Below are 11640 nucleotides of genomic sequence, written 5' to 3'. Positions count from 1 at the left end.
TGACATTACAATAGAATGTTTCTAGCATTTCTTACTGCAAATCTGCAGAAATGTTGCCGCAGAGCATTACTTTTTTTTATTGGGCATCCTACAAGGCTATTATAATAACTAGAGCCTTCACATTCGTCCAAGGAACTCAAATTCTATTTTACTATTTCTCTGATTTCACAACATTCAAAAATTTATTCCATGGATAAGCTTAACACAACTCCTTGAAATCTTAAGGCATGCTTTGCCCAAAAATGGTGCCTCTGTTTATGGTAATGCTCTCACAGTTTGTTGTCTGTAGTGAAGGAAAAGGGGAAAATGCCCAACCAGAAACAATATTTCACCTTTGCTCTGATTCTTGGGCCTTGCAACTAGTGCATTCCTTGAAAGGAGGAGGTGGAATGTTGTCCAAAACACTAACTCGAAATGTCTGCTGCTTTTCTTCATTTCCAGGAACATGGAGGAGAGCTTCCATAATTAGAATGTCCCAATCTCGGGAACGTAAAATTGAGAACCATGAATCATCTGTAAATGGGAACTTAAGTAGGATTAAACTTCAGCAATAAAATATATTTAAAGTCTTATATTTTTTCCTGTTTATAAGTACCATAAAAGGATCCATGTTTGAAAGGAAAATGCTAGTATGTGGGAACACTGCTCATTCTATATGATAAGAGAATGAACAGTGACCACTGACCACACAACCCTCCTTGTTGGCATGCGTGCCAGGCTCCCGCTTTATTACCGCAGGTTCCCATTAAATGCGAGGCTGAGGTGTTGCTACACCCTATAGAATGAACAGTGCTTCAACACGCTAGTGTAACCCTATTTAAAAAGTCCAGTATTTTTCTCACAAAAGGTACCATAAAATGTTCCCAAACATCACAACTACTGTGTGGTTTTGGAGAGTTCCTGCTTCAATTAATTTAATAAAATGCCACATCAGAACATTCATCAAGAGATGATAGGTCTATACTCTAAGCGCTTCAAAGGAGGTTTATTTGAAAATCTGAATTACAAAAATTTGCCAAATTCAGGTAATTTCTAGATACATATTAATGAGCAATAGATCAGAAGTATTCTCAAACTGAAATAAAATTGGGATTGTATTCAGATTATTTTCAAGATAACCAAAGGGAGTGCTAATTAGAAGTAATGTAAAGGGGTTTACAGATAATTGGAACTCAATGGAATACATGCAGGATGTAAATGATACAAAATGATTAATTCAGGAAAATATTAATTATTTAGTATTTGGTTGTCAGTAAAATATGAAGGGAAGCAAATATTATCCAAATCTAGAGTGAGACCTGGATAAAATGACTTGCATCCTTCCTAAAGTAATTTTACCTAGTGTTGAATGAGATAATGAAATTTACTTTTTATTTGATGGTTGTCTCCAAAAACCAGTATGAAATAGTTAGATATGAGTGGGACTCAATGGAGGTTTTTCTTTCTTAGGACGTTTTTACCTAGAAAAGGAATTATATTTTTTCAACAAGTGTTTGCAAGATTTAAGGCAGGAGATGGATCCTGGATGTTCTATGGGAGGATGAATGGTATTGTGTTTATACTTTATTATCTAAGTTCAAAGACATTACCATAAACCAATGTTTTGAAATAAAAAATAATCGGACTCCAACTTTCTGAATGCCTTTTTGGGTAGAGAATTGGAGGAATGTGTTACTCTTCTCAGCAGGTTAGAATCTGAAGATGTTTCTCCTCCAGATTCAAGGTGGAAGGAATGTAATAATGGCTTTTACCCTGTAAAATCTAATTACAATGCCATAATAATAAATCAAGAGGAATTCTCTAATACTAATGGCACCAGGGGCAATCCTATCATGCAAAGGGTAGAGTTATTTGCATCACTGCTTGCTCCTGATTATTCTTATGGTTGATCATTCAAAAAGTAGAGGTTTCCTGCCTCCAGTATGACTAGTCTTTGTTAAATGTGTGGCTTTGAGAATATGTGGCTCACACACCATTCTTTCCACAGTTTTGAAGAGCCAATGGGAGGAGGAAAGAGTAGAAGAATGAAGGAAAGGCCACTTATAAAGGCTGAACGAGAGATTAAAGAATGGAATATAGAAGACTTTGGTAAATTGGAGAAGATAAAATCCGAGATTTCAATACAAATAGAGGATTTACCAAAAAGAATGCAAATAGAGGAAATAGATAAAGGAGGCCCTAGGAAAATTATCAACTGAAGAGCAGGTATTGAGATGAAAGTTGAAGGACAAGTATGATCAGATAGAAAGAGGAAATTAGCTGGATTTAGAAAAGATAGGCCATTACCCAAAGTTTGTCCCAACTATCTGCGGTCTTGGGAGAGGTGGACTGAATACGGTCCCCTAACCTTTGGCTTCTTTTTTTTATTTTGCACAAAGTGGTTGCTCAGACTTGAACAGTTGGACCTGAATTCCCATGCTTGACAGCCTAAGATTTTACTATTACACCAAGTACTAGTGGCCCCTAGCTGGAGATTAGAAATCCAGATACAAGTAGATCAAAGAAGGGGATGGAAATTCAAAATACTTTCACTCTTAGAAAAATATAAACAAAAAGAAGAATTTTGTATCCAGATTGGTGAAAGATGATTGGGTAATAGAAATTGTGGATGAGATTGAAAGAACTTTTGTGAACCACTTCAGGTTGATTGCTCTACAGAGAGATCCAGGGCACCAAAGCAAGATGGTTTTTCTATGGAATTCTACCAATGGCACATGGAATTCAAAAAGATGAGTTAATGGAGTTCTTCAAAGATTTTTATCATAGAGACAGAATCAATCCTGGGATGAATGACAAATTCATGGCTTAATACCAAAGAAAGCTGATGCATGTCACTACAGAGACTTTAGGTCAATAAGTCTTATAAGGAATCTATATAAAATCATAGCAAAAAATTCTAGCTATCAGATTGAAGTATTCCCTCAATTAGTCTCTCTGAAGCAAGGGGCCTTCATTTAGGGTAGGCAAATTATAGCATAATCCTAAAAGCTAATGAATGTCTTCAAGAACTTTGACATTCAGGCTAAAAAGGATGGTGCAAAAACTAGAGTTGATTATGTAGATTGGTCCTTCTTGGAAATCCCTCATCTCCCTTCCTATTCACCCAGTCACCCTAATAAGAAAAAAGTGTTGAGAAAATCGATCTCTAGAGCAGATAGATTTGGATTAGTTAGGGGCTGGAGGGTGGGTAGGGAGCACAAGATTGGGACTTATTTGCAATTTGTGGATGATTGTATTCTTTTGTGTTAGGATGTGGGGGAACAAGGAGAAGGAATCTTTAATTATTGAATAAGTTCCTTGAAAGGCTTTCAAATCAAAGGTGTATTTTGACAAGAGCTTTATAGTAAGTTTAAACATAGATGGAGTTTTAGAAAGGTTTGCCAATGTGTTAGGATGCACTATTTCTCAGTGTTTACCTTTTCTTCAGGGATGAAATTAAGAGGTTTAAATGGTTAACTGGCAGCATGACTTCGTGGATTCAATGAGTTAGAAGATCAGTTAATGGGATGACTGGTTCCTTAGTCAAGCAGGGGGTTAATAGGGATCATTTGTAATGGGATCAGTTGTAATTTGAGTTTTTCTATTTTTTGGGAGAGATTGCATCTCAGATCTCACTTCTCTCCTTAGGTTGCTTGTAATGCTTGTATATATTGATGTTTTTCTAGTAAAAATGTATAGTTATTTTCAAAGAATAGCGGTCAACTGTACAAACCTCCATTCCGAACAGCTTTCAACTGAAGAACACCAGTTCCTTGTGGTCCAGAAACAGGAAATGTGCAAGATACAGAGTGCCTCCTGTGAGCTACTGCAAGTGATGCATTATACCATGGGCCCTTCACAATAGGCTCGCCAAGAGCATCTATAATTGTCTTGTTCTTACTTGCTTTCTCCATGGCCTTGCTGAAAGAATCCAGGCAATGGGAAATAAATAAGGTTCTTCCAAGAATTGCAATCAATAAAATGTATGTTTCATTACTTTATTACACAACTTAATAGGTTAAAAAATGAATGCTATGAGTTAAGTCTATCTATGTAAATATCTAAATGAAAAAAGAACCACACATTGTGAGTGAACAAAAAAATAAATAGGGAAGGAAGTTCACAGATGGGGTCCATATCCTGAAGAAGAGGTCCTAATCATTCCTGAAGACAATTGGGCAACCCACCTAAAATCTTTTAAGGTGCCAGACTGAAATATAAAAACTAGTATCTGCCCATAATAGCTATATATGGGTTCCATATTGTATTGGATAATTAGATTTGTGTAAATTTCATGTTTAACACCTTGTCCAGCCATGTCCAAATCTGTATCTGAGTAACATACATATCCAAACAATCCTCTTCATAGGATGCCATATCTCATCAAAAGACCCTTCTCTTACTTCCTTCCATAAACCCTAATATAACAAGAGGAAACATGCTTGAAAATATTCAACCTAAAATCACCTTAAAAAGCTCCAGACAGCACATCATTAACCCCAAAAGAAAGCATGACCTCCAAATATCACAACGAACCCAGAGATGGAACCAACGGTTCTTGTCTCTGTTTAATTGTTTATACATGACACACATATATGCCAGTCAAACAATTTTGACTCTTAAGGTGATCCAGTGTGAATAGAGGAAAATAGAGGAAGTGAGCCAAAAATTCTTAGGTGCACTGCAGGCCTTATTAGAGGTTAGTCTTTGGAGAAAAATAGAGGAAAAAGTTATGAGTCTTATTAAATTGTCCCAAAAGGAACACTACACTAGCCTTGTTCAAGTTTCAATTCTCAAAAGGATTATGGAATGTGTGATTTCAGCAATAAGAAAAGGAAAAAAAAAGAAGAGAAAGAGAAGAGGAAGTCAACAGAGCAGAAAAGAAAAATATTGGGGCAATCTACCGTCTCATTGATATGTCATATCACAGATGAAAAATTGGGGAAAGAACTGATAAAAAACATGTTATCTTTATTTAACATCCCCCTATCAGGTATGTTAATCATGACCAACTTGACTAAAAGGCTACCAAACTTTGGATTTCTTTCTTTCTTTTGTTTGTTTGTTTGTTTTGTCGTTGTTGTTGTTGTTTTCTTTTTTTTTTTCTTTTTTTTTTTTTTCTTGTGTGTGTGAATAGATCATCAAACTTAGAATTATAAACTTCTTTTGTGAGAATATCAGTAAATTGAGATTCTAGCTTCACAAGGAATACAACCATCGCTTGATGTCACTTTTTCCTTATAAAGTGTCAGTCTACATCTATTGCTTGGTCATATCATGTTGAACTAGATTATGTTCAATGTCAACTGTTGTCTGGTTATCACAACACAACCATGTAAGTAATTCAACCTGATTCTCAAGTCACCTAGAAGAATTTTTAAACAAGTACCTCAGAAACTCCATGAGACATTACTCTGTATTTAGCCTCACTACTTGATCTAGCCACAATTGTTATTTTCTCCATGGGGATATTAGAATACGACATACAAAGATAAAATACCTTGACATAGAACGATTATCGTCAAGTGAACAAGTCCAGTCTGCATCTATAAAAACGTTATTCTAAAATACCCATTATAGCGCAACATACCTGCTACACCCATGATATATTGCAAGATCATCGAGAGCACTCAAAGCAACACCGCCAGTTATACTAATCAACGCAATCGACACTACTTTTCGACCCACACTCTTGCTCTTTCCTTTCTCCACGGAATTTGAAAAACTGCAAGAAGTGATTATTACAGTTGAAAATCAGTGAGTTCTTCTCTGATCAACTAAGCAAAATGGGTATTAAACATTGTTAGTTACTAAATCCGTTTCTCTTCTTTTTCCTATTAGCAGAATAGGAGTTCAATTATTTTCTCTTTTACAGGACAAAGTTTAAGCTATCTCATATAAAAACACCAATGGAGATTATTCTGGTCAAAAACTAAAAAAATTCACTTCCCTCGTCAACTAAACATATTGGCGCTTTCGGCAACACCAATTAATTGACTTTTGTTCTTTATTCTTCATTACTAAACCTCTTGAGGAAGAAAATCTCGCCTTCAGCAGCCACACAAAAACCAGAATAAATCCCAACAGATATTGTCTATGTGAACATTTCAAAGTTCCCGAAACTGAAATGTTAGCCAGGTTTCGATCGATTTCTTACCTCGAATATTGGGCTGTTGGAGAAGATTTCATAAGCGCAGAAATTAACCTTCTCCTCAACATTTTCCCTCTCTCTCTCTCCCCTGAGTTTCTGAATTCTGACTGACTTGGAAAATTGGCATAAAAGAATCGGAAAATAAACAACTTTTTTCCGTAGTGTTAAATGTTAATGCTAAGGAAACGCATAATTAGTGCGCGTTAACTCGAACCATACATGTTGACGGTTTATCTGGAATATCACGTGGGTATAACTATATTCCAAATCAACTGTGTGAGTGTGAGATGCGTGGGCGAAGAACAACTACCTCATGACCCGAACCGTAGTCCAGACGGCGAGGGTTATTGCAGTTTTTGGAATACGGTTCGGATCGGATGATGTCCAACTCCAATGCATCTCCTTCGATTGGCCATGAACATGATTTGAGTTTTCAGGGTCACTGTTACACACTAACATTTCAAAGAATTGGATTATTTTATTCCTATGTTTTAAACTTTTAATACTTGCCAAGTAAAACTAGGGGTGTCAAGAGTATTTGAAAATTCAATTTTAAATTTGATATTCCACATAATCAAATCAAATTTTGATAATTCAAATATCTAATTATTCTATTTTGGATATCTTATTTATACTAAATAGTTAATCGGATTCGAATTCGGATATGACCTAATTCAATTTAATAAATATCCGAATTCGACCAATTATTTATTCTTATATATAATATATAAAATATTTTATATAATTTATATATAGTAATTAAGTTATATAAATAATTTATATGTTTATATACTTTATATCAATAAAATATTTATTTTATATATTTATTAATCATCGAAAATAATTAATTAATCGAATTTGAATCGAATCAAATCAAATCAAATATTCAAATATTTAATCGGATATCGGATTTTCTAATCATATTCAAATTCAGATATTGTCTGCTCCAATTCAAATTCGATCCGTTTACACCCCTAGCTAAAACGTCATCTATCAACCTTGCGCCAGGGCAACCTCTCTTTCGCCTCCTACTTCATCAAACTGAAAGGATTATGGGATGATTTGGCCATTCTTGCCCTCTTTCAGATTGTAGTGTAGTGTTGCAAAAGGAATAGCCGCAAAATGTGAGAGGGACAAATTTAACCAATTCTTTACGAGACTGAATGAGATGTTCAGCAATATTTGTTCCAACATCTTAGCTATTGAATCACTCCCGACTATCAATCGAGTATTTGAATTTATGCTCTAGCAGTCCAAGAAGAATGATATCAGTCTATATCCTAGAGGTTGTTGCTTTCTCTATTTCACAAATTGGTGATCGATTTACTCGTCCCTGTCCAAAGTGCAAGCACAGGCCATATCGAAGAACATTGTTATGAGTTACATGGCTATATCGAAGGATGAGAGAAAAAGAGGCTAGGACATGGTCCAAAACATAGCTCCTCAACGACTGTCTGTACCACAATGACTAGGTCTTCATTAGAAAATGGATCTTGATCTATTCCTATGACTTTCTTGACTCTTGAACATTACAATAATCTCATGAGATTATTGAATGTTGATACTTCAACTATTTTTGCCTCTAATACAATTGGTAAGACTTCATCCCCCTCTAATAACAACATCTCATCTTCTACTTCAAATCATTGAATACTTGATAATGGGGCATCTGACCACATTGCCTTTACTTTGTCTTTATTCCTACATATTTTCCCCATTATTTTCTACCAGTATAGTTCGTTTGTCAAATGGTTCTACCTTCCCAGCCACTCATAAAGATTCCATCATACTGGATTCAAATCACATTGTACATGGCATACTATACGTCCCTAAATTTAAATTTAACCTCTTGTCCATCAATGAATTCACGCTCCAATTACAATGCACTATATTTTCTTTTGCTTCATGTACACTTTAGGACCTAGCTTCGATGAATCTGATTGGCATAGGAGTGCTGCATAATGGTATCTACTGCCTTCCAGCCATCAAACCTTCAATTGCTCTATCTCTCTGTACTATCGAAGGTTACTCTACTTGGCACAATAGACTAGGGCACGCTTCGTCTCTCCAATTGCCAATCCTTTCTAATGGTAGGTTAGCTTCACCAATATATGTGAAAAGGCCAAACACACATGAATTCCATTTCCTTTGAGCTCCTCTCGAGCTTCAACTCCATTTGACATTTGGGGTGCCTATCATACACCTACACACTTAGGTGCTAGTTTTTTTTTACCATAATTGATGACTACAGTCGTTGTACATGGGTGTTCCTTATGAAAAATAAATTTGATACATACAATTTCCTGATTTTCCTTTTGTAACATGGTGAAAATGCAATTTCACACTGTTATTATAGTTGTGCGTTCTAATAATGGTAATGAACTTCTCTCAAGCCCAATGCAATAATACTTCATGAACAATGGCATTTTCCATCAAACATCATGTATAGACTCCCCTTAGAAAAATGGTGTTGTTGGAAGAAAACACTGCCACTTACTAGAAGTTGCATGTGCCTTGCATTTTCAGGCTCCATCCCTTTTAATATTTTGGGGTGAATGTGTTTCACTACAACCTACATTATCAATTACTTGCCTACAATACCATTACAAGGCAAATCCTCTTATGAGCTGTTATTTGATAAAACCCCATCTTACACCCATTTACGGATCTTTGGATGTTTGTGTTATGCTTAAAAGCGTCCTCTTTCAAAGGACAACACCGAATGTTTACTTCTCCAGATGTTTCCTTTTATGAAACAACATTCCCATTTTCTAACACCATATAACAGTCTTCACTCGTCCCATCTCACAAAATTATGGTCATCCCTTTACCCTAATTTGAGGACCCATTTGTTGAAATTTCACCCTCTACAGTGTCCATTGACATAAACACTACAAGATTCATGGACACCGAAATCCAACCCATTGTTAACAGTCTTCACGATAATCAACCCGCTATTAGTGATGCACCAATAGTGCGTGATTTTGATTTGGGCAGTTCACTCACTGTCCCAATGCAACATCCTCAATGTACTAGACATATTCCATCACACCTTCGTGATCACCATTACACCTTATCCATCTCCCTCTCTAACAACATTGCTACAACCCCCTTACCACTTGAACCCACCAATAACTCCCAAGTTGCACATGACCCCAATTGGTGTAAGGCTAGAGTTGTAAAACGGGTCATGCTGGGTTGGCTAAGCATGGCCCGCTTGTGGCCAGTGTAAAGTGTGAGCCGTTCCATGCCGCTTGCGGGTCGTGCCTCCCTCCCCTAGGATATTTTGGGGGGTCAACGCCACGGCCCGTGGCATAGCACAGGTCGGGCTAGCCCATGGGTCGAGCCTTGGGCCAAGGCAGGACGTGGATTAGGAAAGGTTTATTTAAAAAAATTTAAGAAAAAAGCTTAAAATTCTTATTTTTTATGAATTTTGATATATACAATTGTTTATATATACAATAATTAAATAAAATTGAAAACTATTGTATATTTTATTAATATATTATAATTATATATTATTATATATAATATATAATATGTTATTTATATAAATATATATGGATCGTACCAGGACGCAGAAGCTACCAATAGATTGGTTTCTATAACACAAGATTTGAAATTACCTTTCTTGGATTCCAGGTAGGTAGGACAGTTCCTTTTCCAGTGGCTGGTGTTTTTGCAGAAGTGACAGGCATCCGATGCCTTGTCCTTCCTCTGCTTCTTGGGTTTGGCAGTGAGTGTTTACCCATCATATTCGTGAATGCCAAGGTACTGTGAGAAAGTTCACATTTTCTGGTGAAGCCTCTCCCACATCGATCTATGACGCCCCTATCATCTTATGAAACACTCAGACAAACCCAACAGCAAATGGATACCCCATTTTCTGGTGTGTTTCCTCATTACTGAATGACCCATCCTCATGCTAATGATGGAAGGCCTTTAGAGAGTTCATCATATGAATCTACCTATCACATTCACTCATTTTAGCTGGAGGGAACAGTCAATTACACCCTATCAAAGTGGCTCCCACTGACTTTCATAAAGCCAGATTTCGGTGGGCCTAAATCGGCTAGGGTTCCGCACATAACCTCTCCATGAGGTGTGAGGCCCACCACTGAGGGAGGTCATCCAATGACCAAAAGGGACACCTTGGCAACGATGTTTATTCAGCCATAGTGAGCGCAAGAGCCACTGTCGATTGAGCATGGGCCAAACACTTATGGCCCATGTACGTAGCACATCACATATCCATACATCACATGCAAGGATAAATTGATCCAATCAATTAATTATCTATAAAGCCCATTTAAAGCCCATTTTGAATCCATAATATTAACCAATAATATTATCTAGGTATATAGGTTGAATTAGGGTTGATGGGTTCGGCCCATATAGCTTTATGTGTTAAGTGGGCTTTTAGCAGTGTAAAAGCCCAATTTTAAATAGCTTTATGTGTTAAGTGGGCTTTTAGCAGTTTTAACTATTTAAAATTGGGCTTTTACAAGTTGGGCCGAATTAACTATTTAATTAATTATCAATCCTCAGGCCCATTAGTGGAAAAATTAGGGCTGACTTTCAGCCTTGATTGAACCCTAGATTCGGTCCAAACAATTTGAACCAATCTTGGTTCGAATGGGTCTAGGGTTTGATCTTTAATTAAATCTTTAATTCAAGAAAATAATCTGAAATTAAATACTGATAAAAGAAAAGCAATAATCAGTCTCATAGGGCTGTTCACACACTCCATCCTGCAAAACAGAGGTTAGATCATAGGTTGCAGTTTCATAAACTGCAAATCACAAATTGCAATTCTCTCATCTGCGAAATCTTCTTTTCTGCGAAATCTCCTTCTTTGCGCCGCCATCTTCGATCCAAAAAAAAATAGAAATCCTAATTTCTATTAATAATTACATCAGATCGAATACCTATACATTCAGTCTAAAAATTAAAAAAAATATATTTTACAGACCAAATGTAATAAAATAATCCATGAACTGCAAAATCGCAGGTTCCCTGCACAAATCAAGAATTAGAACTCCTCTTGTACGAACAACCCATAAATCAAGAAAATCATAAAGAACAATTCTAAACAATAATCAGATTTATATAAAATTTAATTTCAGATTATTCGCCCATAATTTTGGGAACAAATTTCCCAAAACCCTTATCTGCGCAAATCGGGTAGAATGCCTTCTGCCCATTTGCGCAGGTTCAGATCTAAAATAAATTGTTTCAAGATTTGAACATGGCTCTAATACCAGTGAAGGGATGAGAGATCCATCATATGGATACCCAAATCTTGTAGAAAAAGGGGGCGAATTTCAAAAATTTTTCTCTCCCTTCAACAGAGAATCACATTCCCTATTTATAAAAACATATTTTCAAGGATCAATCTTGAACCATAAACTAAACCAGATCTGAACCAAAAGGAGTAGGAGAGAAGTATACCTGATACAGAGAAATACTATCTCTCAATGAAGGTGTTCATGCCCAAGGAATGATCCAAA

The 11640-nt window shown here is 36.2% G+C and overlaps 1 protein-coding gene across 1 annotated transcript; it reads right to left on the bottom strand.

The window, feature by feature from the left end:
- Nucleotides 1–6291, bottom strand: LOC104602759 (cytochrome oxidase complex assembly protein). The gene is made up of 4 exons (XM_010266559.3): nt 6137–6291; nt 5570–5704; nt 3713–3900; nt 1–513 (listed from the first exon to the last, which is right to left on the bottom strand). Exons 1-4 carry the CDS (start codon nt 6196–6198, stop codon nt 329–331), a joined length of 570 nt encoding a protein of 189 aa, XP_010264861.1. The 5' UTR covers nt 6199–6291; the 3' UTR covers nt 1–328.
- Between the last annotated feature and the right edge of the window lie 5349 nt (nt 6292–11640).

Source organism: Nelumbo nucifera, chromosome 1, assembly GCF_055504915.1.
Source record: "Nelumbo nucifera cultivar China Antique chromosome 1, China Antique-T2T, whole genome shotgun sequence".
Classification (NCBI taxonomy): domain Eukaryota; kingdom Viridiplantae; phylum Streptophyta; class Magnoliopsida; order Proteales; family Nelumbonaceae; genus Nelumbo; species Nelumbo nucifera.
The sequence above is the reverse complement of the archived record's forward strand: the minus strand, read 5'-3'. Positions and strand labels throughout refer to the sequence as shown.

What these genes read in the sequence shown, in the direction of transcription:
- LOC104602759 (XM_010266559.3), bottom strand. Translation starts at nt 6,198, where the DNA reads ATGTTGAGGAGAAGGTTAATTTCTGCGCTTATGAAATCTTCTCCAACA. An exon ending in ATATATCATGGGTGTAGCAG is followed by an intron (nt 3,901 to 5,569) that starts GTATGTTGCGCT and finishes GGATTCTTTCAG; the next exon opens with CAAGGCCATGGAGAAAGCAA. An exon ending in GAAAGCTGTTCGGAATGGAG is followed by an intron (nt 514 to 3,712) that starts GTTTGTACAGTT and finishes TCCCATTTACAG; the next exon opens with ATGATTCATGGTTCTCAATT.